Here is a 25,506-nt window from a genome sequence, read left to right on the forward strand (position 1 = left end):
GTAGGATGCGGGCAGCCATGCCCAGCCGTGCAGCATGGCCACGAACACTAATTTCTTTCTTGCTAGCTAGGTGCCATGCTTGAGATTTGCAGTGTCTTGCATAAGAGTCACTACCAATCAAGCAGTAGGTACACCCATAGATAGCATCACCCCGGCGGACGCAGGACAGGCGCGCACGTGAATGCCTCCAAACGCCGCGGGGATGCATGCACACAATGTCCCGTACGTGCCGATACCGTACGCCACGGCGGCTGTGGGGTGTACCGTAATAGCAGGGAGGGCAACATGAAGGGTAACACCTCAGCAACCCCAGCAAGGCTGGCCTGGTCGAGCGGCGCGGAGGGGTGAAGGATACCCGGCACGCGTGGAACACGCAATGTATCTATAGTGATAGAAGGCGTAGTGATGGGAGGAAATAAGGAGCACTCGGGGCCGCGATGGCGGGTTGGATGCGCCACGGGCCCCGGCCCAGCCAAAGGGAGCGAACGCCGGGCGGAGCCGGTGGGTGAGCGACTCGAGGGACGTGCCAGTAGTGAACCCATCGCAGTGGCGGATGGGTCATCCAATGTGAGAGATGATACAGCCACGCCGGCAGCCAAACTCCGCACTCGCCCACGTACGGGCACGTTGTGGTACTGCTGTGAGGAGGCCGGGCTGAGTTGGGATGCCTGCCGACTGCCAAGCCCGCAGGGCACTGTCGGCCTGGCTACCCACATGTGAGCCTGTGTCGCCATACGCTCTTAATAGTAATGACATATAGCACACTGCTCCTAGCACTTCGGTGATAAGTAATTGCCCCGCCGGGTGAAGTAAGGCCGGGGCTGAAAGGAACCAAGGCTGGTTCCCTAGGCGTCCACTGGCGAGTGGGCAGGCGACACATTCAGTTGGCATTGACGTGCAGGGGTTCCTGTTGACGTGCGTTGCGGAACTAATGCGTACGTTGGCTTGGGTCTCTGGGTTCATGAGGCATTGACAGAACACGCTGCCCCTGCTATGGTTCTGACCAAGGAACATGTATGCATACATGTCCTGAAGGATTGGCAGGGAGCGTGCCGCACAGCACGCAAGCCGCGTGACTACGGTAAGCATGACGCCATAACGTGACACAGATGCCGGGCATGCCATACAGGCGGCCAACGCTACGGCACAAGCCAGCTTGACGCGTCCACAGATACATACATGGCGCCTGACACCTGGATAGGAGCTATCAGTCTGACTGTGGGTCGATGCTACCCCGGCATGGATCTGGGTTGAACGGTTGGTGGTACCATCGCGCGGGCGTGGCGGGTCGAGTAGCGTGTTTCATGCACGGCACTCCCGCTAACCAGCTACACACCGCAGTGTACTGGTTATCCAACAACTACATTCAGACCATTCTGGTATCCCACTCAAACCTGCGCCAAGTGTCAGGAAAAGCGCTTGCCAAGTCGGCTACCCGCTTTCACAGGATGGCGAGCGGGTGGCTGGCATGTGTACAGGCGGGTGGGCCAACAAGAGGGGAGGGCGGATGGGTGCCGTGACTCGGTGGTGGGCCCCACCGCGAGCAGCAACAGCCCAGCCCAACACACGGGCGCCATCTAAACCCACCAAGCAGGCTGTGATCCCAGCTCCGACCGTATCTCGCAACAAAATGTTGGTTGGGCAGGGTCGGGCTCACTGCGTGACACAGCGTCCGATGCCTGGTGCAGGGCTGCACGAAGGCATGTTTATGCGTCATGCGGTATTGTTATGCGTCATGCGGTATTGTTATTGGCAATAGCATGCTGGCCGAACTGCACAAAACTCCACAATTCGGCACTTGGGCCTAGCGCACACATCGAATGCATATAGGTTGGCTTGGGGTGCGTCAGCCAAACTACAATGGTGATGCCGCGTGATAGTATGATGTGCGTGCGGACCTCAAGACGTACAGGGTGACGCATGATCACGTAAGCCCGCTCCGTTGTCAACACGAAGCAATAGCGAGGCGCAGGCTTGCCGTGCACGGCACACTCAAGGCGTATTGCGACAGGGCACGCAGCAGGGCACGCAACAAGTCGAAGCGTCCATAACGACAGGGCAGGCAGCATAATTGCATGCGGCACACGGGCAATATCGCAAGACACATGATGCGAGGCGCAAAGCCTGTTGCTGGCGGCACACACGCCGTATCCGAACGTGGCGCTCAGACCACACATTGTCCACAACGCAAAGGCATGTACAACGAAGGCACGTAAGCATTTCAATGCCGTCTATAATCCACAACGCAAGAGTGTGGAGCCCGTTGCTTGCGGCACACAGGTCGTATCATAAGGGCACGTATGCCATCTATTACCCAAAAGCAAGGGTGAGCTGTTGCTTGCGGCACACAGGTCACATCATACGGGCACGTATGCCGTGAATTGTCCATAAAACAAGGGTGCAGAGCCCGTTGCTTGCGGCGCACAGGCCGTATCATAAGAACACGTACGCGGCGCATTGTCCATGAAGCAAGGGCGCGGAGCCCGTTGCCTGCGGCACACAGGCCGTATCATGAGGGCACGTACGCCGTGAAGTGTCCATGAAGCAAGGGCGCGGAGCCCGTTGCCTGCGGCGCACAGGCCGTATTATGAGGGCACGTACGCCGTAAATTGTCCATGTAGCAAGGGCGCGGAGCCCGTTGCTTGCGGCGCACAGGCCGTATCGTAGGGGCACGTATGCCGTCCATTGTCCGTGAAGCAAGGGCGCGGAGCCCGTTGCCTGCGGCACACAGGCCGTATCATAAGGGCACGTATGCCGTCCATTGTCCATAAAGCAAGGGCGCGGAGCCCGTTGCTTGCGGCGCACAGGCCGTATCATAAGGGCACGTATGCCGTCCATTGTCCATAAAGCAAGGGCGCGGAGCCCATTGCTTGCGGCACACAGGCCGTATCATAAGGGCACGTATGCCGTCCATTGTCCATAAAGCAAGGGCGCGGAGCCCGTTGCTTGCGGCGCACAGGCCGTATCATAAGGGCACGTATGCCGTCCATTGTCCATAAAGCAAGGGCGCGGAGCCCATTGCTTGCGGCACACAGGCCGTATCATAAGGGCACGTATGCCATCCATTGTCCATAAGGCAAGGGCGCAAAGCCCGTTGCTTGCGGCGCACAGGCCGGATCCCAACGGCACACACGCCCTTTCCCCAAGGGCACGCGGGCCCTGCGGCCTGGATAGGCAGACAGGAGAAGTACCGCGCCAAAAGCCCTGAGGTCTTGGGGAGGTGGGGGTGGCACGATGGAAGATGAAAGGTATTGCACAAAGCTGTGAACTGTAAAGCGACGGGTAGACACGAAGGCACGGCAAGCAGGACCGCGCATGGCAAGCAAGTAGCCCGCCCGCACAGCTGTGCATGCCCTTTTGCTTTCAGTGACTTGCCGAACGCCTTGTCCGCAACGCTTCGCGCGCCTTTGCTCCGCTTGAAAGCTCCGCTCTGCTCCGATTTGCTCCCGAATGCGGCCCCCGAACCAAAGCGTGGTCCAAAGCGCCAGAGAAGCGTCGAAGGGCATTCCCTTACGATCAGAGAGCGAGCGTGATCAAGCTAAGGGGTTCCATTGAGCAGGATCGCGCAACAAAGCGCTGCAACTCCGTCTGAGTGTATATTAAACGCTTATTCGGTCCAGACATGGTAAAGTATAGTTAGAACCAGGTATAGGATTGCAAAGAAAGTCCAGAAATGTAGGGAACGTTTAAGTGCGACACACTGAGGTCACCGTCCCGGCAGAGGGACGATCCGAAATACAGTACAGAAGCACAACGGCAGATAAGGCGCCGTGTGCTCCTGACGCGTACAAGACCCAGCTCGGTTCGGCCCCATGCACAGGCACGTACCCGAGCGTCCTGCGCCGTGCGTGACTCTAACGCAACACGGCAGTTACGTCGCAATAACTAGACTTATCTCCACTGCGCTGCGATAAGTCAGCGCGTATCAGTACTGCAACGCCGGCGGCTGCACAGGCGACACGCTGACGGGCACGCAGAGCAAAAACAGCAGCTGTGTTCAGTACCGTTTCTACGCCTTCACGGGGAACGTCATTGCATGGTAAGTGGGTGGGTGGGTATACCATACGGTGTTGTATGTCCGGTACCTGCAAGTGAGCTTGCTTGGTGGTTTCTACACGGGGGGTTACTTGCATAAATGAAGGTTGTAGGGTGGGCCGGCGCCGCCGGGGATGGTAATACTGTATCCTAGCTAGACCTGTCCAGCAGCACGCACGCGGCCGCAGCAGGTCCATCAAAGCAACATCACAACAAACCCATACTGCTGCCTCATACGTATGTCTTCGCGGCTGACATTGCTTGCTGCCATGCATGCGCATGACCCAACGCACGCACGCGCCCTGCCTCACTGTTGACACATTTTATTTGCACGCACCCGCTCTCCAGCCATGCCATCAGCATTACCCACAATCCCACGGCCTCTCACCCTCACGACCTCTCACCCTCCCAGATCTTTGGCGACGTGTCCAACCTCCAGACCTTCAGCCAGTTCGCGCGGAACACTGTCGACGGCCAGCAGGGGACAATTACCCTCAAATGGCGCGAGTTCACCTCCTATGACAGCACCTACTCGTCAACCGACACCATCCTGATCCAGAAATTGACACGGCTGGTACGTGGGTGTGTGGGATGTGTGGGTGCATGCGGGTTCACACGAATCCCGCTGGTTGCCATGATGATGTGCACGTGCGTGCATGCACGTGTGCGTGTGCGTGTGCGTGTGCGTGTGCGTGTGCGTGTGCGTGTGCGTGTGCGTGTGCGTGTGCGTGTGCGTGCGCGTGCGCGTGCGCGCGCGCGTGTGTGTGTGTTTAAAAACGAAACGAAAACGTGTGTGTGTGCGTGTGTGATTATAGAGGACAAGGAAAACATAGCGCAAAGACAGTGTGTGTGTGCGTGCGTGCGTGCGTGCGTGCGCGTGTGCACATAGCCGCACCGCATAGCAGTTGTGAGGCGCCATCCCGAGCTACAGGGGCAGGTCAGGGCAGCCTGGGGTGGTGGGCGGGCAGGGGCGGGTCAGGGCGACATGGGGCGGGTCAGGGCGGCCTGGGGCATCCTGGGGCGGGAAGGGGCGGCGTGGTGTGGGTGGGCAGTGAGGGGTGGGTAAGGGCGGGTATGGAGCGGGTCAGGTGGGGCAGCTCAGGACGGGTTGGGGTGGGTTGGGACGGGTCGGGGTGAGCAGGGCTGAGCAGAGGCTAGGCGGGGGGCTGGTGGTGGTTGGGGGGCGCCAGGCTGGGGCCGGGGCTGCTGGGCAGGGGCTCCGCGGCAGCTAGGCTAGGCTGGCCTGGGCGGCATGCAGCTGGGCGGCAGCTGGGCGGCAGCTGGGCGGGGCCTGGATGGGCGGAGGCTGCTGGGCGGGCCGGAGCCCACCAATGGGGCACCAGGAAGTGACCACTTTAACAAGGTTTTACCATGCAGCCAACCCCGATCCTGACCGATCCTGACCGACGGTGGACCGTCCGTTTACTCTGGTGACCACCCCCATACCGATCGGTTTAGTAGGGGCTGGAACGGTAGGGGCAAAGCGGGCGGGTGGCTGGCAAGAATGGTTGCGGTGTAACGATGGGAAAAGGCCCTTCACAATTGTCAGACAGGAACGGGAAGTACCCGTTTTACAACCTTGAAGGGCCTTTTCCCAGCGTTACAGCGGGTGCTACCCGTGTGTTGTTCTGCTGGCCTACCCATCCTTGTACGGCGGCCGGGGCGCTTGTACCGTATGTGATGCAGTGGATGAAATCAGCCGTGCGCACGCACCCAGCAGCGCAGATTCCCGCACCATTGACAATCTGCTGTCATCTGTGTTTGTCAATCTGTATAAACGCAGGGCGGCACCTCCGCATCGCCGCCGCCGCCTAGGCCAGCACCACCAACACCATCGTCGACACTGCCATCACCACCGCCATCACCACCATCACCGCCACTGGCGCCGCCAATGCCGCCACTACCGCCCTCGCCGCCGCCATCACCACCAAGTGCCAACGGCGGATGTGTAGGCCAGCTAAACCTTGGTCTTGTTCTCATCGTGGGCGTGCTTCAGTGGGCAGCGCTCCACCTCTGGGGCCTGTAACGAGCAATCCATCTATCCGCCGCGGCATTACCTGGTGGTGAGTGATGGCAGGGCAGGCGGGGGGGGGGGCGGAGGGGCCAGCTAGCGACGATGTACAGCATGGCAGCACCATTGTAGCAGCGAAACCACTGCTTGCATTATCTGTCCACTTTCCGTACAGCCCTTAGTGCCGGTTCGTGTGACTACATACGGCAAGGTTTTTGGAACCTGCATGTTACGTCGTGCAGGTCCTTTCGCGCAGCCCATCTGGCCCGGCAGTGTCGCCTGCAGCGCTATCGCTGCACGCGTGTATGTTAGACTTCGCCACGGTGGTGGCGGCGGCGCCAGGCACGCGCACGCGCGGTTGCGTCCACAAGTACGACAAGGCAGGCGCCGTGTGCTTTGGTGCCTAGGCCGCCGCTGCCGATAGCAGCTAGCTAGCGCTGCCGGCCGAGGCGTAAGGAGCACTGAGCATTTGTCACTACTGCTGCCACGCTTGCATGAGTGCGTGTATGTCATCAGTGCTGCATGGGCATGCTGTGGGTGGTGAGCTGGCCCTTGCATGGTAGGTGAGCCGCAGCAGCAGCTGCCCCTAGCCTGTGATGACGCTGATGGCCCCGCCCGAAGCAGCACTGGGCGCTGGGCCATGTATGGCCGTAAGGCTAGTACGGCGGTGGATGAGCGACTGCTAGCGCTGTTAACACGGCGATTGATTGATGCATTGACTGTTGAGAGGTGCTTCTTGCCGGCTTCAGGGCCTCGGGCTTTCCTATGCTTTGTTCATACGTTACGGTGATCTCGTAGTACAAACTCGGAAGAATGATTGAAGACGTGCATAATGCATGTCCGCCTTAGCTACGATCTCACCAACTCGAATGGCCGACGTGCTGGCATGAGGCTGGGCTGCCACAGCTGGAGGGGGCAGCCCCTACCACCCTCTACCCATACATACCATGCCCGTAGCGCCCTGCTTGCGGCCCCCATCCCTCCACCTGATTTTTTTGTCTCAATGACCTTTTCTATTGGCCTTTGTATGCGCGGTATGTACGGACTGATCTCGCTCGTCTCGCAAACGGCAATGCAAACTATCATGGACATTGGGGACGGGGGCGGGGCTTCCGTGGCACTTACGAATTGGCGCAGGCGCCTGCACCCAATGAGCGGCTCGTGCTACCTAATGCAATAGTCATTGATTTACACTAGGCGTCGGGCACACGTGCCCAAGTAGCCTTGAACACGATTGTCATGATCCCAAATGCATTTACATGAGGTAGGGGTGTTCTAATCAGGGGCCAGGCGGGTATTGTATGGGGTGTGGTGGGGTGTGGCGGCTGCCAGCAGGTTTGCCAGCGCCGTCTAACGGTAGTTACACCTCAGGTGGCGAGCGTCGCATGATTGCTGAGTATGCATCGAGCCGGGGTTAGTCTGGCGGCAGGTACTCTCCGTCGCCACCGCGTGGTGCCCGTATCTTCCATCTTCTCTGTGGAAATTCTGTCCAAACCCGCCGAAGGAGAAGAGAATAGAATGGGGAGCTTCTAAGGAATGTGGACGTGTTGGCGTTGATTTCGCTCGCGGTAATTGTCGACGCTTGTGGGGGTTTGGGGCGCTTGCCTCGTAAGAAACGTTTCCCGGCATACATGCTGATGAGGGAGGGGTCATCTACGCTGTGTAGACGCCGCGGGCCTGAGGGCATCTACAACTCTACAAGATACAGGCACTGGCCACTGCCCGCAGGCTGCTGTTAGTCAAGTATTTGGGTGTCGGTTGATTGTGTCTGCCAGCATTTGTGCCCCAACCGCTGCGCTGGAGTGGCGGCTCGCCGTGCACTCCGTGCACTTGGGGCAGACCTCGTGCCTCTTTTAAACTTGCACGGCTGGGCTGGGGTTGGTGTAGACCGCGAAGCCCTCATTTCCACCACTTGGCAGGACAAGAATACAACACGGTCGGTGTTGGTAACATACAAACACGCACGCGGTCACACAGCGCTTGGTGTAGGATCGGCAAAGATTGCGCATTACGATCTCCCTCGCCACGAACACCTCCCCTCCGCTACCGTATGGCTGCTCCGACCACCGCCACGCCACATCTGCGCTTGCAAACTCATCCAACACGCCTCTTATCGATTCAGGGGAGGGGCGACCGCAGGAACACCCCTGTTTTGTGCGTGCGTGCGAGTGTCATTTGTTTTGTCCGAAGGCTCATGTTTAGCTTGAAAGCGAAGCGTTCACGTATGCCTACACCAAGGCGTGCGCGCGTACCGCAACGCGGTTCATTGTCAGAATGCCAGGCCCCGCACTACCCAAAGCCTAACACGCGCCACTGCAGATATAATGTCTACCGCAGGCCCCAGCGCACCGGCAGCATTGCCGCCCAGTTCCTCCTCACAGAGCCGCCTCCAGCCGCCTCCTGGGCTGCGGCCGGTACGTGTCGGCCGCGTCCTCGCCGCTGCCGCCGTCCTCCTCCCCGTCGCTGTCCACATCGCTGCCGTCACGTGCAGAACTCTTCCGCTTGCGCCCGCCCCGCCCGCCGGAGGCCGGCTGGCCGCGGCCGCGCCCTCTCCCGCGTCCTCGCCCCCGGGAGGCGACTTCGCCGCCGCCAGCTGACGTCGCAGCACTGCCAGCTCTGCCACCGCGTGAGCCGCGCCCCCGCCCACGGCCCCTGTGTACGACACAGCCGACAGCAGCAAACCGGTTTGAGCATAGCAGCCCTCTGTAGCTCCATGCATGCGACCCCGTCCTGCCTCATGCCAAGCTAAGGCCTCCCACTACACGCGCAGGCGGCGCCCGCCAAGCCTCTAATGGGCACAACCCACCTTGCTGCCGATGGTGGCTTGGCACTGCCCTCGGCGCTGGGTGCTGCCATCATGGCTGCCACGTCCATGCCGCCCGCAGCCCCGCCGCCGCCTTCCCCCGGGGAGGCATCGTCCGGAACGCCCTCACCCAGCGCCGCCGCATCGGCCTCGGCCATGCGTTGCCTGCATCGAGAAAACGGTACGGCATGGGCCCGCTGAAGTCGCATGAAAGCTGCATCAGTAATTGTGCCAGCTGGGTTAGTACCCCCGTCCCGTCAACGCCCCTGCCTACCGCTCTGGGGATCGGAAGGATCAACAATCCCCACCCCCATATTCCCATAGGCAGTTAGGCACCCTCTGTCCATCACTGCAATCGCCATGCCTGCACCCCCAGGCCCCCTCCGCACCTCCCGCCCCGTCCCCCGCACCTGTAGTCCGCCTCGTCCTGCTTCATGAGCGTCTTGAGCACCTTGTACAGCTCGTCCAGCCCGGGCCGGAGACCCGACACCACTGCAGCCTCAGCGGCCGCCGCCTCTGCAGCGGACAGCACTGGCGCCGATGCCGCGCCCTCTGGCCCGCCCTGCCCCTGGCCGCTCTTGGCGGCGCTGCGCGGGACGCTGGCCGCCGCCTTCACTGCCGAGCCGCTGGCGCCCAGCGCCCCGTGGCGGTTGCTGGCGGCTGCCGCCAGCTGCGCGGCCACGTCCAGCCGCAGCTTGGCGGCGTTGAAGCGGTGCTTGCCGCTGTGCACCGCGTTCAGCTTCTCCTCCACCTTGCGCTGAGGGCCGGACGGGTCGTACCTGCAGGGCCGCAAGTTGCCTGGGATTCAGTCTAGGGTTCTTCCGCTGCGCACGACGGGGCGGAGTAGCTGGACTAGTGTGGGGCCGCCAGTGGTGCAAGGACCAGCAGCACGGGAAGGGATGTACGTGCCAAGCAAAACGACCAGGCCCTGGTGTCCACGGCTTACGACAAGAAGCACCGTAGCCGCACAGCCGTCGTTTCCGTACTTCTATCGCGCTTTAAACCCCGAACTCACTTGGCCACACGCTCTGTGGCCACATCGTAGGCCATGCGGAGGTACTGCTTCAGCAGCAACATCAGCGACACGCCCAGAGCTGCCTTCACAGTCGCCAACAGGCCCTGAGCACCGCCCAGCGTCAGGCGCGCGCCAGCGGCTGCCGACCCAGCCGGCGGCGGCGTCCCGGTCGGATCCGGCCTGGCTGTTCCCGCGGTCGACGTGGAGGGCCCCGCCGCGTCAGCATCCTGCAGCACCGCAACACACATATGCGCCAAGGCCCCCCAATCATGGACTTGTTCCTGAACTCCTTAGATGGGCGTGTCCGTGGTAAACCCATCCAGGGGCTCCCGCCATGCCCAATGTTCTTCCGCGGGCGGCCCCCATGCCAAACAGCAGCGCGTCCCCTCCCCGGCAAGCACGCAAACGCACAGACACACGCGCACACACACGCCCCCACACGCACCTGCAACTGCCGCGCGTCCGCCAGCCGCCGCAGCTCCTGGAAGCGGCCCAGCACGCCCTCCGCTCGGCGGCTGAGGATGTCGTTGAGTCGCAGCAGCACCGCCAGCAGCTCGTCCATGCGCGTGTAGGGCAGCTCCGCCACCACGTAGGCCAGGAAGGACAGCAGGTGCGGGTCCGACTGCGGCCACAGGGGTGGTACATGTTGTGGCAGCTGCTTCGCATCCGCAACCACACAAACCAGCACTGGTGCAGCCTGTGGATGCCGCCCCGGCCCCGGCCCCGGCCGCCCCCCCCCTCACCCGCGCCGCTGTGCCACTGGCCAGGCAGCAGGCGTCATCCATGGGCTTGAGCAGCGCGTTGAGGAACTTGCTCTTGAGCTGGCGGTCGGGCTGGAACACATGGCTCCACACCAGCCCCAGCCCCTCCATCAGCGGCCGGCTCTGGTCTGTATGCGTCAAGGAGGTCGCGAGAGTGGCATTCACCACATTGATGCAGCTCGCCCCTGAACCCATTGGGTGAGAAACATGCGACGCAACATGCTTTTACTCGCCCTTGGAGCTGCGACCCACCTAGCGCCGGCGGCTGGCCGGGCCGCTCCAGCGCCGCAAGCCGGCAGTGGAAGGCGTACGCCTCCGCCACGCCCTGCGGCACCTGGCCCGCCACGAAAGCGGTGTTGGCCGCCACCACGCCCCGCAGGCAGGTCAGCGCGCGACCAGCGGTGTCGCGCTCGGGGTCGGTGGCCAGCGCAGTCAGCGCCGACACCGCCTCCCAGGGCACCACGATGCCGCCACGGATGACCACCTCCATAAGCTCCAGAGCGCGCCGCCGAACAGCTGCGAGGTAGGAGGCAGGGTAAGGCAGGGCGCGGTTGGCAAGCACGCCTTTAGGTTGAGTCCTTGTCGATAGCGCGTAACCGCACGTCTACCCGCATTCACCCCTAACCCTCTGTCTTGAGTGTTTATGGCATTGGTGGAAACAACCTCTGCTCCTCCCATCGCCCCCGCCCTCGCACCTGCGCCGGCTGCCGACACGGCACTGCCACTAGGCGTGGACGGCGGCGTCTGACCGCTGGCCGCCGCGGCCGACGCTGCGGGCGTCACGTCCGTGGCGAGCGCCCGGATGCGCTCCCACAGCATCTGGATCAGGCCGCTGGTGACGGACCCCGTGTCGCCCTCGCCGTTGCGCCGCGCCAGTGCGCGCGTCTCGGCCTCCGGCATGGTGGACGCCGTGTGCGCCGCCGCCGCCTCGCGCCGCGCCGCCGCTTGGCGGGCCAGCATGGCGTCCTCCTCCACCCGCAGCAGCTCTGTGAGCGAGGTCAGGCAGCGGCACTTGAGCGAGGCGGGCGCGCGGGGCTCCAGCGCGCCGGCCAGGATGGGCTGCACCTCGCGCACGTCCACCGCCAGCGCAGGCCGCGCGATGAAGATGAAGCCCATGGCCTGGGGATGAGGATGGAAGTGGGTATGATGGGATTCGGGGTCGATGAGGATGAGGCGGGCGGCCTCTACTCAGGAGGATGGGCGGTGGCTGCCCTCGCGCAAGTGGACGCCAGTAAAGGACACACAAAGGCCGGGGGCTCACGCGGGCCAGGCAGTAGCCCCGAACCGCACAGTACGGTACGCACCTGCAGTACCGTCTCCTGTATGCGCACGCTGTCGGCGTACATGTTGTAGTACTTGAGCAGAAGGCCCAGCGCGGCGCTGCAGCTGGGGTGCTTGGAGCCCTGCGGGCGCAGCACAACAGCGCCGGGGTAAGGCAGGAGCCGCGACCGCTGACCCAGGAACGGCCAGTGCAAGACTAACCAGAAAAACACGGCGAGTAGGAAACGAGGAAGACCTGGTGGTGAGTTGACCACTCCAGCCCGCCTGCCTCTTCACCCGCCCGCCCGCCCCCACGCGCACACCTCGGCCGGCTCGTCCAGCACGTCGGCGCCGTAGCGGCACAGCATGCCTAGGATGTACAGGAAGCGCGGGTACATGCGGAACCGCTCCACCGTGAGCTTGGGGTCGTTGGCGACCTGCAACGTGCGGGAGGTACCACTAATGCGCGTGCCAGTCATTCGCCCCCAGCTACCGTACTATCCCGGCAACTGCTCATCCTGACAGCTCGGTGCTCATCCAGCCATCAGCAGTCGCAAGCCGCCGGACAAAGACATCAGGTCACATGCTCATCTCACATCCCACCATCCCCATCCCCAGCCCCAGCCCCCAGCCCTCGCGCCGCACCTTCTTGAGGTAGTCTCCCTCAAGCAGCAGGAAGTACTGAGCCGCCTGCTCCCGCACACCCGCCTTGTGCGCCGGCAGGATGCGCGCCAGAGTGCACAGGCACTGCCCCGCCACACTCACGGCCTGGGGATGCAGCAATGGGAGGTAGGTGACTGCGTTCAGGCGCGACCAGTCAAGCGGTTTCCAGCCATGGCGGCACCAGAATCCAAGCCAGAACTTCGACCTACGCTCCCTGCATGATACTCCGCCACCACCGTTGCCGGCACCAGCTCCCACTCCTCCGCCTTGCACCCTCCAGCCCCGCCACCTCACCTGCACATGGTGCACGCGCGTGATGATGCTGACCAGGTCCGCCGCCAGCTCGGTCGCCAACGCCTCCTCCAGGTGCCGCAGCGGCGCGAGGCAGCTGCCCAGGATGGCCAGCACCACCACCAGCTGCTCGGCCTTGCGCCGGGAGGAGGCGTCCTCAACGCGGCCCGGCAGTTCCTGAGCAGTGAGGAAGAAGCGCAGGCCGGGGACAGGAGGCTCGCAAGATCGTGGTGAACTAAGATGCGCGGGGGATGTGTTTACAAGGGAGGCAATACTGTATCGGCAAATCCAAGCGAAAGCTCAGTGGCGTCACATGCGCATGCCCCCGCAAGCTGCCGCACCTTGATGTAGGGTGCCAGGCAGCGCACCGCCCGTTGTGGGTCGGAGGCCTTGTGCAGCAGCTTCACGTCCGCAAGGCACAACACGTGCAGGGCCAGCAGGCAGCGGAAGAGCTCATCAGAGGGCGACAGGGAGCCAGCCGCCGCGTCGGCAGCCTCGGGCTGCGGCGGCTCGTCCGCCGCGCCCTGCAGCTCCAGCGCGCGAGACAGCAGCGCGTCCGCCACCTCGCGCGCCCCTGCCCGCACCGCCTCGCTGTCCGCCTTGCCGTCCTGCGGGGTCACGGTCAAACAGCCAGGACAGGTGGTCGTGCGATATTGCTTCAAGCCACAATCCAGTGCGCTATGGTGGCATCGGCTGGGTTCATGGCCAGTCCGTCCTCGGACCCAGTACATGCACCGGCGTCCCCCAGCCGGCCCTCGTCCCCCCAATTCTGTTCCTCGTTTTAGTCCTCATGGGATGGTGTAAGCAACATCCGCCTCCCCCTCCCGCGCTCCCACTGCCGTCTGCCGCGCCGCACCTCGCCCAGGATGCCGCGCACAGTGGCCACCACCGGCACGCCTGGGTGGAAGGGCAGGCTGACGAAGGCGCTCTTGGCGTACACCGCCGCCACCACCTCTCCTAGCTGCGCGGCGCGCTGCTCGGGCCGCCGCGCCACATGTGACACCTCGTCTTCATACTCTGGAGGCATGGTGTCATTGGGGCGTGTTGCAAAGTGGCGTAACATGCCAGGCGCAAAGAGGTTTGCTTGTCAGAGAGGCAGGCTGCGCGCAGATGCTCAATGCATCCTCACCTATCGTGAACTTGGGCAGGAACCAGATCTCGGAGCAGATCTTTGTGACTAGCGCGCGCATGGTCTCCTGCAGGAGCAACGTGAACGCGAGGCGGCGATCCACATTACAACCCCTTGTTTGAGGTGCCGGAACACGACAATCGCAAACAATTGCGCATTACCATACACGAATAAACGCATCCCAACGCACCTTCCAGGCTGTGTCACCGCGCGCACCTACCTCCGAGTCCGTCGCCCGCGACACAATTCGCAGTAGCGCATCGCTCCGGTGCACAAAGTCCGGGCAGCGCACACAGCACTCCCACAGCAACCGGATGGCGCGTTTGCGCACGGTGAGGCCGGGGTCCTCCGAGGCGCGCGTGAGGATCTCGTAGTACTGCGCCGCCAGCTCGGCACTGCGGCTAATATGCCTGCGTGCAGTGCAGGGGCCGACACGAGCAAGAGTGCGGTGCGTCAGACGAAGATGCATGCTTTACGTAATACCGCTTGTGAGCGATACACAGCGGCGCCATCAAGCCCAGCACAGCAACCATGCTGGGCTAGCTTGTTTGCGACACGTGTAGGGACTTGTGTTTGTTGTGCCCGAGCACATCTAACCGGCGAGAGCTCTCCGCTCCCACAACCTGCACCCGCACTCACTTGCCGATCAGGTCCACCGCCGCCTCGCGCACTAGGACGCTGTCATCCCCGAGCGCACCTCGAATGCCCTCCTGCAGGGGAATACAGACAGCAAAGCCACCGTACGCAAGAGTTCAAGTCGTCAAACTCGCAGCCTAAGCCTAAGCCAAAGGGATGTGCTCCTACCCCCAAGTTGCCTGCGGCTGCCTCACCTGCACCTCCTGCATCTGCAGGACGCGCACATCCGCCTCTATGGCGCCGCCCAGCAGCTTGATGGCCTTGGCGCGCACTGCCGCCGCCTGAACCTCCTGCCGCGCCTTGCCGCCGCCGCCCGCGTCCGCCAGCCAGCGCAGCAGCGTGGGGCGGGCACGGCCCAGCATCGAGTCCGCCAGCAGCGCCCGGCCCAGCAGCGTGGCGGCCTCCCGTGACACAGCCGGCAGACCTGGGCCACCGCGGCAAGGAGGCGGCAGGTTGAGGCGGTTGCAGAAACTGGAAAGGAAGGGGTGGTTCGAGATGTCGACATGCCACATGGGGCAAAGCATTTCCCGCACCGTGTGGTATCTGGTATCCCGCCTGCCGCCACCTGCAACCCCCAAGGCCACAATCCAGTCTGTGCGGTGCAGCGGATGTCAACATGCGCGCCTCGCGGGACCTCCCACCTGACGTGGAGGCGCCCAGACATGAGCGCTGCCGCTCGCAGACCTGCCGGTAGCGCAGGATGGCCTCGCTGGACTGCTTGGCGCCCAGCTCGCGCCCCTTGGGCAGCCCTGCCTTGGCCGCCTTGGTGTGGGCGGACAGCATGAGGCAGGCAATCATTTGCCGCGCGCTGACTGACACGCTGGTGGCGTCGGCCACCGCGCCCGCCACCCCAGCCCCCGCCGCGGCCGTGTGGGCGCCCGTGCTGGCCGCCGCTGCGCTGGCTCCTGCGGCCGGGTGGTGCTCTGCCAGGTGCTCCAGCAGCAGCTGCTGCAACAGCTCGCCGCGGTCCGCTGCCTCCGCCGCCTTGGGGTCCGCCGCCGTAGCTGCAGGCGGGCGAGGGAAGCAGGGGGGGCGGCTGGTTAGCATTATGGGTCTCAGGGGCGGCACACACGGAGCATAAGCTCCTGACCCAGATCGACCCGAACCGTAACAGCATTAACCCACCCCAACCCAGATGGCGGACAGCTGACGACTGACGCCGCGCCCGGCCGCTCCCAAAGCACACGCACGCCCCAAGACAAATGCCCGCGCACAGCACAGCAACAATCCTGCCCCGCACCGTACATTCCTGACCCACATGCCTGACCCACATCACCGCTATTCATCCCCCTCCGAGCCGCCCCGCCCCGCTCCGCCCGACCTCGCCCCGCCCCGCCCAGTCTCACCCTTGGCCGCATCCAGCAGCGCCGCCACCGCCCGCGTGGCCTCTGGCGCATCCGCCTCCTTGGCCAGGCCGCACAGCCGCTGTGACAGCTGCCCCAGCAGGTCCACGCACACTAGTCTCGCGGTGGCATCCGCGCTCTTGAGGCCGCGCTCGCCCTGTATGGCCAGCACCAGGCGCCGCAGCAGCACCGAGGCCGCCGGCCACTCAGGCAGCGGCACGGCGGCCAGCAAGTCGTCCACCAGCGCCTCCACCCAGGCGCGCAGGTCGGTGGCGGCCTCGGCCTTGGCGGCGCGCGCCGTCGGCAGCCTGTAGTGCATGTACGGTATGCAGGTGTGTGTGTGCGTGAATGATGGGCAGCAGGAAATGGCAGGGATTGGGCATGAGAGTGGGCGGAAAGCCCAAACATTACTGCCCTAGTGCCCTCGCAACGTATTCAAGCGGCAGCCCAGGATAGCGGATCAATTTCATTCCGTTTACGCGTCAAGCAAGCTTCCCTAATAATGCATCGCTGCTCACTTCTTGAAGACCTCTGACCAGAAGTAGTCGGACCAGCCAATGGAGGTATTGACGCACATCTCGGCGGCCTGGCTGCCTGCGTCCACCGCCGGCAGCTCCGCCACCACTTGCACCAGCTGCATCACCATTGCGCTCGTCATCTGAATGCTGGTGGGCGCGTCCGCAGACTGCAGCGCACCAAAAAGCGGGGGACAGGGGCCGACAGCGCTTGCAATGACTGGCAGTCTGGTGCGAAAAGTGCGGGCAATCGGTGCAGAGGGTGGGTCAGCAACCAGCGGCATCAGTTGCGTTACCCTGGAGGTGCCACGTATAGGGCGTCCGGTAGGGCACAACAAGGGGTTGAGCATGTCGGCCTATGCTTACCGGTAGCGGGAAGTGGCGTGGAAAGTGCTTGCCCGGGCTGAGGTGCGTGAGCACGCTCTGCACAAACTCGTCCATCACCGTGTTGCGGTGCTGCGGGTAGAACTTGAACATGGACACAGCCAGGCCTGTTACCAAGCAGGGGAGGGGCCACGGGGGGGGGGGCGGCGGCAGCAGCCATCACTTGGCGGGCATTCAAAAGCTTCAAAGCTTCAGACGGTACCGGCTCTGGTCATGAGTCCAACCCTGACCGACGCAACACACCCGACTCACCTAGCGCGCGGTAGTGCAGCGTGCTGAGTGACTCCACGGTGAGCGCCTGTTGCGACATGCGCACTAGCGGGATGAGGCCCGACACGCCCACCCGCACCAGCCCCACCACCTCCGACAGCAGGGCCAGCACCTGCTCCAGCTGGCCCAGCAGCGGCGCGCACCAGCGAGGGGCGCTGCGGATGAGGCAGGGGATGGCACAGGCGGTCACATGGAGCCCGGGAACGCGGGACGGAGTACATGGAAGCGCATAGGCATTGGCGCATGACCAGGGCAGTCGAGCCAGAGCCCCGGTCTAAAGCACCCACTCACTGGTGGCCGGCTGCCGCACGCGGTCTCCCTCGCGCCTTGGTGACCTTAGCTGCCGGTTCATCGCCTGCAACGGCAAGTAACCGACGTTCGCCCACACTACGGTATCAGTCGCAATCCACCTCGGCCTCAACACAAGCATTTCCTCAGCACATGCCCCCCCCCCCCCCCCGCCTGCCCCCGCCTGCCACCCGAGCTCCCATCTGCCCACCCCGCTCCCAGCTCGCCCTCGCCCGCGCTCACCCTCGTCCATGAGCGCCGCGCGGTACAGCCGCTTGAAGCGCACGTCGTGCACCGCCAGCACGTTGACCTGCAGGTGGTGCCGCGCCGCGTCCACCGCCCGCTCCAGCAGCTGCTCCAGGTACAGCTCGGTGGGCAGGCCGGGCGTGGCCAGCACCACCAGCTCACATAGGACAGCCTCCAGGCAGGCGGCAACGCGGGCCACAGGTGCAGACTTGGGCTGCGCAGTGGCCGCGGACATGGGGTGTGTGAAGCAGCAGCAGGCGGCGGTAGCCATGGACCCATATGCCGAGTTGACTGCCTGCCTCAACCCTGCGGCACGGCCCTTTCCCTTACTCGAATCCTCCACCCCCGCTTACTCCCCTCGTACTCCCCCTTATTCCCCGCCGCGCACCTCATCGTCCTCCGCCAGCACGCGGCTTACGCCCGACCCGGCCGTCTCATTCAGTGCCAGCAGCAGCTGCTTCAGCCGCGGGGTGCCCATCAGCCGCAGGTAGCCATGGCTCTGGGCCGCTAGCAGCTCCTGGTGCAGCCCGCGCAGAGCCTCAGCGCGGAAGCGATGCGCCGGCCGGCCACGAGGTCGCCCGCTACAACCGTCCTGGTCCGCCCGCCCCGGCACCGCCACATCGTCCTCCTGTTCCGAGTTGTCTGCGTCACTGTCAGGACCCGCGGCCTCGGCGGCGCGCGCCGCTGTGGCCAGCAAGGACTCCAGGAAGGCGCTGAGCTTGGCTGCGGGTGTGAAAGAAAGAGAAATAGGCGGCATGCTATGGTGTGGGATTGCCTGGACGCAAGCGACATGTGGGGGCTCACCAATGGTGGGTGGATGGAAATTGCCACACAAGCAGCGCCCCTGACGCAGAGCTCCCAACTCCCCACGCGCATGCGCACGCCCACGCCCGCCCCCCGGGGCCATCCACATGCGCACCTGCCGCGACCTGTGCCTCGTCCCGAGTCATCACGTACACCTCCTGCTTAGGCGCCCTGCGCGCCCGCTTCTTGCCAGTATGTGCCGACGCCTGTAGCCAATGCGGGACCCATCACACGTTTCGCGTTTGAGAGGCTACCCGGGGTCCCGAGCCCTGGCTTATGACAGCACAGTACTGTATCATTGCTTACCGGTGCCGCCTCCTTACGCACAGATGCATCGGGTTGGCTGTTGTGCGCCACAACTACACCCGTACCAGAGCGCCCTGGCGTCGCCGCGAGCGCACTGGCTTCTGGGTCGGCTGCAGTGCACACGCAACGCAACTCGTTAGGTGCACACTTGGCTCCGAACATACATGGGCTGCCTTAATTGCGTCGTGAATGTGAAAGCCCGCTGCGGAGGCTGCGTCCGTGCTGCAACCATCATGCCAGAGCTTCCCTTCCACGTCCTCTCCGTCTCGAATGCCTCCTACCGGCGATGCCATATAAGAAGAGGTTAGAGTTGGAGGCGAAAAGCTGCCGAGCCAACAGGCTGGAAGGGTTATGGGTCGTAGCTACATCCGTGTTGATGGGGTGTCTGCGAAGGTCAGGGTGCGGCGTGCGTTTGCTTCTCCTGCACCCACAAGCGTACTTCAAGAGACCGCACGCATCGCAGCACACTGCACCGAAACCCACACGTAGGAGATATCCGTCGATGTCAGTGCTGCTTGAAGCTGCTGCAGGACTTGCGGGTCCCGTGCAAGCTGAGCGTCCAGCGCCTCGCTGCCCGAGGGCAGCAAGCTGGCTTGGGTGGGCGCCACCGCCACCGGCAGCGGCAGCAGCGCTACCGGGTCGCCATAGGTGACCAGGTCAAGCTTAAACCTTGGACCTGCCATGGCTGTCTACTCTATCTAGGGTAGCTGCACGAGCCCCGAAAAACTAGTCCAAGGCATCCCCGCCAAATTTGTATAAGTGAGGCTGTCGGCGAAGTCTAGTTCCAAAATTATCTTAACGACCCGCATCAATCCATATACGCCTAGAAATGCAAGGATTTACCATTTCCGGGCCTCATCGAACTCTCTAAAACTCGAGAAGGCAACTTGAAGCAGGTGATGATAGTATTGGTGGACAACACAAGCTGTGTACGCTACGCAGAATAAATCAGACGTAGGTATGTTATTTCATTGCCAAAGTTCCCCATCGCGAGCACATCGCCGACTCGCTGCGTGACAGCGTGCTCCCCGGGTAAGAGGATGTGTGATGGGACAGGGTTCAGGCAGGTTGGCGAGGTCCCATAGGGTGCAGCTGACGCCCGTACCCCAAGCAGACAGCAAACAGTTTGCAGCGGCAGAGCAGGAGTGCATGGCTGGTCGAACGCCGGAGTTACTGTACCGACAAGTTGCTGGCTGGCTGGAAGTTTGCTGATGCGCATTCCTCATGCTCCGGGCGCCCGGCCAGGCGATAGGTAAGAGGATGGGGTTGAGTCTCTCCCGTTGGGTTTGGGTTTGGGCCCGCCCCCGCCGGGGTACTGCTAGCATCACGCTTGTCCCTCAGGTTTCCCGTCGGGCTCGGTGCACGTGCACCAACAATGGTGCACGTCACGGCCATGTCCACGTCCTAGACATCCAACTCACGCATCCTAGCGCGACTCAAGCTGTCGAGCCATCTACGTTAGCACCTGCAACGGCCACGTCCCCCCATCAGTAGACAGGCGCAGGAGCAAAGAATTCTCCACAGCCGCCGCGCTATTCCGCACCACCTGTCTAGGACGCATGGCCCACAGCCACCAACACACATGCTTGCCAGCTCAACAGCCGCCGCAGTACAGCCTGCATGGGGGCAGGGGGGCGGGGGGCAGGGGGGCAGTTGTTGTTGTTGTGCCTGACCCAAACCTGCATTCCCAAACCTGCATTCCCAACCCTGCCCCAAGCCTGCCCCAACCCTGCCCAAAACCTGCCATCCCAAACCTGACCCAACCCTGACGACCCAACCCCGACGACCCCTGCCCCAACCCTGCCCAAAACCTGCCATCCCAAACCTGACCCAATCCTGACGACCCAACCCCGACGACCCCTGCCCCAACCCTGCCCAAAACCTGCCATCCCAAACCTGACCCAACCCTGACGACCCAACCCCGACGACCCCTGCCCCAACCCTGACCCCATTATCCCCCCCCCCCACTCACCAGAACGGGCGTCTCGGTGTTGCAGGGGGTTGGGGCATGATCGCGGGCCTTGGGCGACTCGCGCGCTGCAGGCAGGCAGGCAGCAGGCAGGCAGGGCGGGCACGCTTCAGTGACAGCATTTCTACTATAGGCTCTGTAGGGACTCTGTTTCATGTCATGTAATTGGCGAGCAACGGGCATTGCGAGGGCGACCAGTTGCAGATAGCAGGCGGCCCCGGCTCACCTTCGCGTTGACAGATGGGGCGGGGACGACCCGTGGGCTGCAGCGCAGAAGCAGTGGAGGCGGAGTGGCGGAGCAGAAGCAGAGCAGGCAGCAGCAGAGCGCCAGGCGTTCGAGTCAGCATCACCATCCATTGAGGAGCGCGCGAGAGAGCGAGCGAGCGCAGGCAAGAGCAGGCGCCGAAATGCGGCAACGTTGCGCGCGCGGTCTCACCTGCGGCCGCGGCGGCTGCAGCTGCGATAGCTGTGTGTCGGTGCTGTTCCTTGCGGAGCTGGCAGGGCCTTATGGCCCGCCCGCTCACGCACAGGCGGAAAAGGAGCGATACCGGCGCGGCTGCGAGTACTTGTGGCCGCTGCGGTTCCCATCGCGGCGCCCGATCCGTGCGATCCTAAGACCGGCCCCTATGGACCGTTGTTTTTCCTGCTCTTTCGCATTTCAGCCTATTCTGCTTATTTTCCAAGCTGGGCCGTTGGGTTTTTACGGCGACAATGGAAGCGGCAGTGACGAGCGAGGTTGCTCAGGAGCTTTACACTGAGCTGGAGGAAGAGGTGCGAGAACGCCAGAAATGCATTTTGAACTAGCTTTGCCCGAAGAGCCATTGGAGACGCGGGGATGCTGAGTCGCTTTCAGTCGCTCTGTCTCAATGATTAATTGTCTGTTGCAGGTATACAATGAGCTGGAGCACTTCGTCGCGGACCCAGCCTTTGCGAGTTCGCTTGCGCGGAAGCATTCGTCGGGGCAAGCGAGTTCATGGCTAGCAAAGCTGTGGAGCGGTCACACACCACGTCAATCGGTAAGATGAGCTCGACCAGCGACAGCAGGCCTCGGCCTGGGTGAAACCCTAGTCCGGGAATTCCATGCGCCATCCCTTGCTGTAACGTGCAGGCGGTAGCAGCTGCTGGGGCGTCGTTGCATTCAAAGCACGCGGTGATATCACAGCCGCTCGCCTCGGAGGGCACCACTCAGCCCGCAAGCGTGATGGAGGCCTCCACGTCTCAAGCAGCCGACGCTGACAAGGCGCTAGACGCAATGGACGGCGACGGGTTTGTGCTGGTGGACAAGCACGACGCCGTGGAGTGCTTGGCCTTCTACATCGCGGCGTGCATCCAGGACCTCCCCGAGGCGCAGCAAATGACTCCCCGGCAGCTACAGCTCGCGCTTGTGGAGGCCCTGCGGGTGGGTGGGTGCAGGCCTTGCGGGAGCCGCGATGCGAGTGCCCACGGGTTTAACTGGTATTTAAAAGCATGCAAAGTTACCGCGGCAGTGTTTGGTATGCAGGGGCGGGCAAGCGTGACTACTGCATAGTGGCATCTGCCTGTGTTGATTGGCCGCATGATCCACGCACTCAACCTGGCTGCACTGCCCCCGCCTTGCAGAACCTAAAGCGCTCACGGCTTCAACGAATGTGCGCGTGGGGCCGTCGCGTGTACTGCTGGAGCACCTACACCTACAGCGCTGTGCAGATGTACCAGAACCCCTGGCTAATGCGGTGAGTAGGCAGCAGGGGGTGCTCCTGCTGGGGCTGGGCTAATCAAGTAGGACGGCTGGACCTTGGGCGTGCCGCCGGGCTCCGGACTCTCAAACATATGATGCCGCGTCCCTGCCGGGTCCCTGCCGGGTCCGCCTGTGACAGTTGAATGCACTTCACGTCCCGCGCAGGGCGCTCTTTACTGCGCTCTGGGCGGCATCGCGCGTGTCCTTGCGCATGCTCTTGTGAGATTCTGCTTTATGACGCTTCAGTGCGGTGTGGCTTTGCCACGACGTGTTGTCCAGGTAGCAACAACCTAGTCGGGCTGGTGCTCTGCGGCTCTTCGCTGCCGCTGGCCGGGAACTGTCAAACCACGTACTAGTGCACAAATTATGTAGTGCGTGTTTGCAGCCTGGGCTTGTTCAAGTAAGGCCACGATAAACATGTGCAGCAGCTGGGATGTTGAGTGATGCTTTGATTTTTCTCGATGCCATGCCCTGTATACGCTAATGAATTCTGGCATGTGAGACTTTTACAATGTATGATTCGGTCTGGGTCTGGCTGTGGTGTGATGAGCTGTTCAGGCCTAGCTATCTACCTGCGGTTTTGTCAGCACTCGCCATCTTACACCGTTCAAGTTCATGCCATCCAGCACCTGTAGTAGATAGATTATGGACGTTGATCGATGTGTCCGGTGGAGAGCACAGACAGCCTCGCTCGGCGTAGATGATGTACACCAGAAGTTTTTTTTTCTGCGTACGTTGGGCAGGATTGTTGGCCGCAAGTGGAAGGCAAACATGCCAGAACATGTACGGTATGCTCATGCAAACGCCGCCTTCCTTGCCCGTACGTGCTAGTGGCCAGAGCGCTGTACAACCTTGCAAACGCGCTAAACACAGGTTGCGTGTATGTAACGATTGATTGAATGCAGGCGTATGTAGGGGAACCAGATGAATAGGAGCGGGCATGGAATGACGTTTGCTTCTGTTTTCTGAGTTATAACTGCCAGTGTGCAAACTTCACGCACCTCGCTCAGCAGGTGTGCAGGTAGGATCGATTCACCTGAGTAAGCAGCAGCAGGCGGTTCCACCAGCAGGCGGTTCCAACAGCACTGGCGAGGGATTGGGTGCCTGAGATGAGGGCCGTGAGCGGCGATAGCTAGCGGCGACGGCGTGGATGGGCGCTATGGCGGCGCTTTAGGGGTGGCCCCCCACGCACAGGCCATGGCTTGCTGTCGTCGCCAGCGCTCACTCTGAACCCGTGCGGCCCCCCGCCGGCGGCACCCTAGCTAGCGGCTACACTGGCAGCCGCTCGGCCGCAGCAGGCGGTTCCAACAGCACTGGCGTGGGATTGGGTGTTTAAGATGAGGGCCGAAGGCGGCGGCGGTGCGGGTGGGCGCAACAGCGGCGTTTCAGCACTGGGCCCCCACAGGCCATTGCTGCTAGCTGTCGCCGCCGGCGCTCATACTGGACCCGTGCTGCCCCCCGCCGGCGGGACCCCAGCGGCTGCACAGGCAGCCGCTCAACCGACCGCAGCAGGCGGTTCCAACAGCACTGGCGTGGGATTGGGTGTTTAAGATGAGGGCTTTTTTTTAAGGAATCATCCTTACAAGGTTTAACAGGGGCAGACGCGCTACCCCCCTGCTGCCTGAAGACAGCCTGGTCCCCGAGACCAGAACCCTGAAAGGGCAAGAAGAGAAGAGAAGAGAAGAAAACAGAAAGCAAACACCTCGAAAACGCCAACAACCCCCCCCCCCCCCCCATCCCCCCCCCCCCATCCCACCCCGACCCGGCAGACAGAGCAGGAGGCTGGCCCCCCCGCCCCCCGGGAGGGGTTGCACAAAAAACACCGCCAGACCTAACCCAAGCACCAACCTACACCACAGCCTAACCGCAAGAACCACCACCACCGCGCGCCAGAAAAGAAAACACCAGTGCTACCACCACTCGACCCGCCGTAACCCACCCCACCCCCACAAGTCGGTTGCTTAAGCAACACCCCAGGAGAACCGGCAGAGGAGACACAAGCAGAAAACTAAACGGGCCAGATGTGCCCTGCCCTGGCCGACCGGCCGGGTGCCAGCGCCGCGCAGCGTCAGGCTGCGGCCATGGCCAACTTGGCGGTGCGGGAGGAGCGGGCAGCTGCCGCAGCGGCCAGCCACAATGCCCGCGCTGCACTGATGGAGGAGCATGGGGAGCGGGGCACTCGCGGGTTCCATCGGCAGGCTGACGAGCCAGCAGCCGGCGCGCAGGAGCCCATCACACACTTGAAGGTGCCGGGGCAACCGGCGCCTGTGGCGCTAACGGGGCCGGGCACGCGCAACACTGTCTCCGCAGCCGCCGCAGCCATGTACAGCAGCACCAGCCCCACCGGCCTGTTCCGCGTGCAGCCGGTCTGTACGGCGTCGCAGCAACAGCTTCTGGCGGCCATTGACCGCAAGGTTCCGGCGGATCTGCAGGCCGCCGCAGAGGGGTCCGGTGACGGCGCCCTCAGTGATGCCGAGCTGATGGCAGCGCTGGCTGGCTCCGCCAATGGTAAAGCGCCTGGGTCGGACGGGGTCCCGTACGAGGTGTACAAGGTTTTCTGGGCGCTGCTGGGTCTGCGCTTGTGTGCTGCTGCTGCCGCTGCCTTTGCTGCCGCTGCAGACGCCCACGATGGCGGTGAAATGGCGGCGGCGCTGCCCGCCTCCTGGCGGGAGGGCATCATTACGCTCATCTGCAAGGGCAAAAGCCTGGACCGCGCCGAGCTGGCGTCCTACCGGCCCATCACGCTGCTCAACTGCGACTTCAAGATGGTGTCCAAGGCCGTCAGCGCCCGCCTGCAGCCCGCCCTGGATGCAGTTGTGGATGAGCTGCAGACCGCGTTCATCACCGGCTGCTGGATTTGTTTTGAGGAATCATCCTTACAAGGTTGAACAGGGGCAGACGCGCTGCCCCCCTGCTGCCTGAAAGCAGCCTGGTCCCCGAGACCAGAACCCTGACAGGGCAAGAAGAGAAGAAAAGAGAAGAAAACAGGAAGCAAACACCTCGAAACCGCCACCAACCACCCCCATCCAACCCACCCCATCTCACCCCGACCCGGCAGAC

At 62.9% G+C, this 25,506-nt stretch overlaps 4 protein-coding genes across 4 annotated transcripts; 2 read left to right on the forward strand and 2 right to left on the reverse strand.

Moving 5' to 3' along the window:
- Positions 1 to 7,931: 7,931 nt before the first annotated feature.
- CHLRE_06g278269v5 (uncharacterized protein) lies at positions 7,932 to 19,487 on the reverse strand. Its single transcript, XM_043063185.1, has 30 exons — positions 19,244 to 19,487; positions 19,042 to 19,145; positions 18,761 to 18,870; positions 18,570 to 18,660; positions 18,039 to 18,373; positions 17,648 to 17,864; positions 17,408 to 17,471; positions 17,099 to 17,271; positions 16,829 to 16,953; positions 16,466 to 16,632; positions 15,951 to 16,255; positions 15,246 to 15,608; positions 14,799 to 15,028; positions 14,608 to 14,678; positions 14,189 to 14,378; positions 13,969 to 14,035; positions 13,696 to 13,856; positions 13,181 to 13,447; positions 12,843 to 13,016; positions 12,531 to 12,653; positions 12,209 to 12,322; positions 11,930 to 12,028; positions 11,321 to 11,744; positions 10,878 to 11,141; positions 10,608 to 10,753; positions 10,310 to 10,486; positions 9,865 to 10,091; positions 9,260 to 9,628; positions 8,853 to 9,014; positions 7,932 to 8,698 (listed from the first exon to the last, which is right to left on the reverse strand). Exons 1-30 carry the CDS (start codon positions 19,441 to 19,443, stop codon positions 8,422 to 8,424), a joined length of 5,796 nt encoding a protein of 1,931 aa, XP_042923888.1. The 5' UTR covers positions 19,444 to 19,487; the 3' UTR covers positions 7,932 to 8,421.
- A 54-nt stretch (positions 19,488 to 19,541) lies between these two features.
- Positions 19,542 to 21,327, reverse strand: CHLRE_06g278270v5 (uncharacterized protein). Its single transcript, XM_043063186.1, has 4 exons — positions 21,166 to 21,327; positions 20,956 to 20,992; positions 20,733 to 20,797; positions 19,542 to 20,376 (listed from the first exon to the last, which is right to left on the reverse strand). Exons 1-4 carry the CDS (start codon positions 21,315 to 21,317, stop codon positions 20,355 to 20,357), a joined length of 276 nt encoding a protein of 91 aa, XP_042923889.1. The 5' UTR covers positions 21,318 to 21,327; the 3' UTR covers positions 19,542 to 20,354.
- A 100-nt stretch (positions 21,328 to 21,427) lies between these two features.
- On the forward strand, positions 21,428 to 23,489 carry CHLRE_06g278271v5 (uncharacterized protein). The gene is made up of 5 exons (XM_001697994.3): positions 21,428 to 21,500; positions 21,617 to 21,745; positions 21,838 to 22,128; positions 22,329 to 22,441; positions 22,612 to 23,489. The coding sequence occupies exons 1-5, from the start codon at positions 21,441 to 21,443 to the stop codon at positions 22,667 to 22,669; spliced, it is 651 nt and encodes a 216-aa protein (XP_001698046.2). The 5' UTR covers positions 21,428 to 21,440; the 3' UTR covers positions 22,670 to 23,489.
- An 894-nt stretch (positions 23,490 to 24,383) lies between these two features.
- On the forward strand, positions 24,384 to 25,295 carry CHLRE_06g278272v5 (uncharacterized protein). The gene is made up of 2 exons (XM_043063187.1): positions 24,384 to 25,216; positions 25,261 to 25,295. The coding sequence occupies exons 1-2, from the start codon at positions 24,468 to 24,470 to the stop codon at positions 25,268 to 25,270; spliced, it is 759 nt and encodes a 252-aa protein (XP_042923890.1). The 5' UTR covers positions 24,384 to 24,467; the 3' UTR covers positions 25,271 to 25,295.
- Positions 25,296 to 25,506: the final 211 nt, after the last annotated feature.

This window comes from Chlamydomonas reinhardtii, chromosome 6 (assembly GCF_000002595.2).
Source record: "Chlamydomonas reinhardtii strain CC-503 cw92 mt+ chromosome 6, whole genome shotgun sequence".
NCBI classification, from domain to species: Eukaryota; Viridiplantae; Chlorophyta; class Chlorophyceae; order Chlamydomonadales; family Chlamydomonadaceae; genus Chlamydomonas; species Chlamydomonas reinhardtii.